General features: G+C 38.8%; 1 protein-coding gene across 1 annotated transcript; it reads right to left on the reverse strand.

Annotated features, from left to right (window-relative positions):
* Positions 1-227: 227 nt before the first annotated feature.
* Positions 228-1,391, reverse strand: LOC118936311 (gamma-crystallin M3-like). The gene is made up of 3 exons (XM_021597426.3): positions 1,182-1,391; positions 703-945; positions 228-582 (listed from the first exon to the last, which is right to left on the reverse strand). The coding sequence occupies exons 1-3, from the start codon at positions 1,209-1,211 to the stop codon at positions 283-285; spliced, it is 573 nt and encodes a 190-aa protein (XP_021453101.1). The 5' UTR covers positions 1,212-1,391; the 3' UTR covers positions 228-282.
* Between the last annotated feature and the right edge of the window lie 4,609 nt (positions 1,392-6,000).

Below are 6,000 nucleotides of genomic sequence, written 5' to 3' on the forward strand. Positions count from 1 at the left end.
TAAAATTGTGCATTGCAAAATAATATGGCAGGATCAAGTAATATTTTCTAAATTAAAGATTTTAAATATCACGGGATATTATTTTACATCAGCATACATATATTGTGAACTAACAGATATCTAAACAGAAATTTGAAATGTTAAAGATGTAGGAGAGTGAAATAATGAAATGTTTAAACATGGAGAGCTCGGAGTAAAACAATCACAAAAATAAGAAAATGTAGCAGTTTTAAAATGTTGAAATAAATTTAATCAACCATTTCCGTACAACCTTTGAGAAAATTACATAGTCATGTTATCCATGATACGCCTCATGCTCATAAACCTCATGCCACCGCTCATGCCTCCCATTCCCATGCCCATATCCCTGAAGCTCCTGTACTCTCCAGGCCTCATGTACATCTGCCTGCCTCTGAAGTGGGGCTGCTCGTACATCAGCCAGTGGCCGTCCATCACGTTGCAGGACTGGCAGTCAGACATGCGGTAACGCTCCTGGATGGAGTCACAGTCGTCCATCATCTCGTGCATCTGACCTCCGAAGTTCTCCCTCTCATAGATCCTCATCCTGAAGTTTCCACGGTGCTGTTAGTGGGAAATAACAGGTATCATTGATCAGATACATTACATATAAACATTTGTAATATGAGAATTGTATTTTCAATGACAAGATCAGTCTATTTTAAGATTACATTTTCAACCTACCATGGGGATCATGCGGCAGGACCTGATACCATCGCTCATTCCCATCATACTCTGGTAGTCTGAGTACTCTCCCCTCCTCATGAAGTACTGGTTTCCCATATAGTTGGGGCGCTCGTACACCATGAAGCAGCCGCTCTGAACCCTGCAGGATTGGCACCTGCTCATGTAGGAGGACATGTCAGGGCAGTCGGAGCTGCACTCATAAGAGCGACCCTGGAAGTTCCTGTCCTCATAGAAGGTGGCCTTAAAATAAAAGAGAATCACTTCTATGAATTAAACAATTGTATGAAACAAACATTTAGAGGAATTTGCAGCGCTATTTAGTCCCACTGGTAACCAGGTTATTGGGATAAGTAAAATTATCATGTTGTAGTTTGGGGTGCTAGAGCACAATAGCCCTTTTGTATAACAATCGATGAAAATAGATTGTTATACAAAAAAAAGTACGAATTATTCTAAGAAATCTTGCCAGTGCTTACCCTGCCCATGTTCATGCTGGTGTTGGACATATTTGCTCACTGTGCTGCTGGTTGCTGCTCCTGAACTGACTTTCTACCTGGTTTAACCCTTTCTTTTATACCTGACCAAACCTAAAGAATCCCTAGCTCCATTGTTCAAACCGCTGAATCAGCATCATGCTCTAGAGGCCTACTGAGGCTACTGAGTTTACGTCCACAATTTCAGGGACTGGATCCCTCAGTCTTTAGAAAGGCTATTTCGAAATCGACTGTTTCTCAAACAAAGTAACAAAACCGTTTGAGAGTTTACAACAGTTAGTAACAGCCTTGAAATGGAAGGTTCTCCATGCATTGTGCAATACTTTTTTGAAAAGGTTTGAAAGATGTATTTTTTAAATGTTGGTATAATGACTCAATGTTATAGTAGAGGAAATCACATATATGGATTAAAGAGTGAAAATCTTTTAGGTTAAACTATGTATTATTACTCATCTTTTGTTCAGAGTGCTGACTTAACGTAGACAGACATTCCTAACCAGTGAATACATAATCAATTGTGAGTAGTTACTTAACTAACCTTTGTGGTTCATAACCATGATACTAGAGAAATGGTTACAACTTTAAATAGCATTGTGTATTTAAAAAATATACTTCAAATAAATAAACATTCTTTACATTTTTTAATTCCTCTTTTAAGGAGATTGAATGGGATCTTAAGCACTTACTTATATTTTACAATTTTGTAATTGTTAACATATACATATTGCATCACCCAAAAATTCAAGTAATGGATGATGATGTTCCCTATTTTCAGGGATACGTTTTGACTCGTGTGTGCTACTGGCTGAAATTATACCATACCTTTCTGGCATCACTTTAAGTAACACCAAAAAATAACAAGTAATTTAGGTAACACTTAGGTAAGGGTCTGTAAAGGGTTTACACCCCCTACTGTCGATGTCCGGGCCCCCTGGAAATCTAATTACCTCAATAAAGAAATCCCAATACAACCCTGTCAGTTTCAGCTACAGATATCTGTTTTTTTTTGCATTGGATGTGTCTGAAATAACCACATCCCCTACGTATGTCACTCTTCCGCATCTGTAGTGAAAGGTGACAGAGCTAAAGTGGTGTTTGTCAGACCATGAGACATTCCGAAAATCAGTCTTCTCACAAAATTGTCTGTAGCGTCCGAACAGTTCGGCCTAAAAACTATTATGACCCCTCTATGGAAAGATGAGACTCTATGACCTCCACAGGCCTCACAAGACTCGTCTGAAGGTCCCCCGGTACCAGTTTATGGAGTCTGTTTAGTGCCAAAAATAAGGTGTTTCCTTAAAGTTTCCTTATCTTTCTTATATCTCTCAGATATAGGACAGATACTTCAGAACAAACTTCCTTTAGATTTTTTGGGGGGACTATCTGTTGTTCCATGTAGTGAATCTGTTATTCAATGAGTTTGTATGGGCTAATAGCAGGCCACATGTTTGTTTTCATCAAATATTTTTTACATATTTTTGTTGATGCTTAAAGGGGTCTTAAAATTCCAAATCAAATAGCTAAATTATCCTTGGTATGACGATCTTAAAAAATCCATATAACTCAGTAGAACCCCCCCCCCAAACACACACATTTCAGTTCAGATTAATCAATCTGAACACACACACACACACACACACACACACACACACACACACACACACACACAGACAGACATGATTTAGCTCACCATTTTGTTCTTCGATTCAAATACAGTTTTATTTGTCACATTCTCCAAATACAATAGGTATAGACTTTACCTTGAAATGCTTAATTGCGAGCCCTTTCCCTACAATGCAGACTTAAAAAGTAAGAAAATGGCAAATAAAGTAGAAAATAGTAACACACTAAATAACTATAACTAGGCTATATACAAGGAGTACTGGTACCGAGTCAATGTGCAGGTGTACAAGGTAGTTGTGGTAATATTTACATCAGTGGCGGTCGTTGACGTTTAAGATGAGGGAGGACAATATATATTTTTCATGAGCATGGCCTTATTTCTATTACAGCATACTGGATGACTGTCATTCATTCCATTCCCCCAGCTCAATGTGACATCGATAGGTTAAGGCTACTACACGATACTCTGATTTTCCCTATACACAGCATAAGGTTACTACAACCTAGCCTATGAATTAAAGTTTACAACGTAGGTGCATACAGGTCGTGAGTAATCAAGGTGACAGACAGTGACACATTCAATACTGCCTTGCACACTCTTGCCTACAGTACATCTAGCTGATCTAGGGTGTAATCATTAGTCCAACAGTTGCAAACAAGAGTTTCTATTGGACAAATTCAGGTACGTTTATCCCCGTTTAGTTCCGTTTAAGAAACGTTTTTCAACAGAATCGGCAGAATGAATACACCCCTAATCACACGCAAACACAGCCCACTTTCATAACAACCACATACAAACAGCACATGATCTTTGCATGACATATTCCTTCTCGTATCTATGCGCTCTCCTCCTCTCACCCTTTCCTTACGCTTGTGGACTTCAGTGCACAACACATCAGCTGTCTGTTACCAGGCGAAAAAACCTTTCCAAGTCAAACCTTCATATCATAACCGCTAACCGCTACACACAGCCTACATTGTCACTGTATTAGCTAACGTTGGTCAACATAGCTAATAGAACTAACGCGTTAGTAAACTCCCTACAATCCTGTAGTACAGTGTACAGTCAGCCAGCAAGCAGTTTAGCAGTTACACCGGCGGGCCCTGGTGGCAATACATTTGTGAAGTCAATGTACCCAGAGGAGGACAGAAACTAGCTGGTGCTACCATGATGTTACCCTACAGAGTGCTGTTGAGGCTACTGTAGACCATGTGTTTTAATCAATAATTTTTTATTTTAATGTTTCAGTTTTTTTCTTCTGAAATTCACTGAGGAGGATGGTCCTCCCCTTCCTCCCCTGAGGAGCTTCCACTGATGTACAAGTAGGTAGGGGTACAAGTGACTAGGCAATCAGGATCAATACTGTGCCTTCAGAAAGCTTTCATACCCGTTGACTGTTACAGCCTGAATTCAAAATGGATTGAATATACTTTTTTCTCTCACTCATCTGCACACAATACCCCATAATGACAAAGTGAAAACACGTTTTTAGAAATGTCTCATTTACATAACTATTCACACCCTGAGTCAATACTTTATAGAATCGCGGCGATTACAGCTGTGAGTACTTCTGGGAACTGTAAGTCTCTAAGAGCTTTTCACAACTGGATTGTACAATATTTGCCTATTATCTTTTATAAATTATTCAAGCTCTGTGAAGTTGATTGTTGATCATTGCTAGACAGGCATTTTCAAGTCTTGCCATAGAGTTTCAAGCCGATTTAACTCAAAACTGTAACTCGAACATTCAATGTTGTCTTGGTAAGCAACTCCAGTGTAGATTTGGCCTGTTGCCTTAGGTTATTGTCCTGCTGAAAGGTGAATTTGTCTCCCAGTGTCAGATGGAAGGCAGATTGAAAGGTTTTCCTCTAAGATTTTGCCTGTGCTTACAGCTGTATTTAATTTATTTTTAACCCAGAAAACTCTCTAATCCTTGCCAATGACAAGCATACCCATAACATTATGCAGCCACCAACACGCTTGAAAATATTAAGAGTGGTACTCAGTGATGTGTTGTGTTGTGTTGGATTTGCCCCAAAATTAATGCTTTGTATTCAGGACAAGAATGTAATTCCTTTTCCATATATTTTTATTCTGTACAGGCTTTCTTTTCACTCTGTCATTGGGTTAGTATTGTGGAGTAACTGCAATGTTGTTTAACCATCCTCAGTTCTCATACAACAACCATTAAATACTGTATGTAACGGCGGATTTCCTCCTCTTCGTCTGAAGAGGAGTAAGGATCGGACCAAGATGAGGCGTGGGTAAGTGTTCATGCCGATTTTAATAACAAAAGCACTGAACACTATGAAATACAAAAACAATAAACGAATACGTGAAATAATAAAACCGAAACAGTACCGTGTGGTGAAAAACATAGACACGGAAACAAACACCGACAAACCAACAGTGAAACCCAGGCTACCTAAGTATGATTCTCAATCAGAGACAACTAAGGACACCTGCCTCTGATTGAGAACCATACTAGGCTGAACACAGAAATAGAAACACAAAACATAGACTGCCCACCCCAACTCACGCCCTGACCATACTAAATAAAGACAAAACAAAGGAAAATAAAGGTCAGAACGTGACACTGTAATCCCTGAGCAGTTTCCTTCCTCTCCGGCAACTGAGTTAGGAAGAACGCCTGTATCTTTGTAGTGACTGGGTGTATTGATACACCACCAGCCTAATTAATAACTTCACCATGCTCATAGGGATATTCAGGGTCCACTTTTTTATTTTTACACATCTCCCCATCGGTGTCCTTCTTTGGGAAGCATTGAAAATGTTCATGTCTTTGTGGTTGAAAATGTGCTTGAAATTCACTATTACAACGAGGGACCTTACAGATAATTGTACATGTGGGGTACATAGATGGGGTAGTTATTCCAAAATCATGTTAACCACTATTATTGAACACGGAATGAGTCCATCCAACTTATTATGCGATTTGTTAAGCACATTTACACTCCTTATTTAGGCTTGCCATAACAAAGGGGTTGAATACTTATTGACTGAAGATATTTCAGCTTTACATTTTTTATTTAACAATTTTTCTACAAACAAAATTCCACTTTGCCATTATGGGGTATTGTGTGTAGATCAGTGACACAAAATCTCAATTTATTCCATTCAAAATTCAGGCTGTAACACAACAAAATAAGGAAAAAG

This window comes from Oncorhynchus mykiss, chromosome 3 (genome assembly GCF_057628025.1).
Source record: "Oncorhynchus mykiss isolate SJ-2025 chromosome 3, ASM5762802v1, whole genome shotgun sequence".
Lineage (NCBI taxonomy): Eukaryota > Metazoa > Chordata > Actinopteri > Salmoniformes > Salmonidae > Oncorhynchus > Oncorhynchus mykiss.

Bases quoted from the DNA above. Each gene is read 5' to 3' on its own strand.
- LOC118936311 (XM_021597426.3), bottom strand. From the start codon at position 1,211: ATGTCCAACACCAGCATGAACATGGGCAGG. The intron at 946-1,181 runs GTAAGCACTGGC...TTTTATTTTAAG, and splicing joins CCAGCATGAACATGGGCAGG to GCCACCTTCTATGAGGACAG. The intron at 583-702 runs GTAGGTTGAAAA...TCCCACTAACAG, and splicing joins CCTGCCGCATGATCCCCATG to CACCGTGGAAACTTCAGGAT.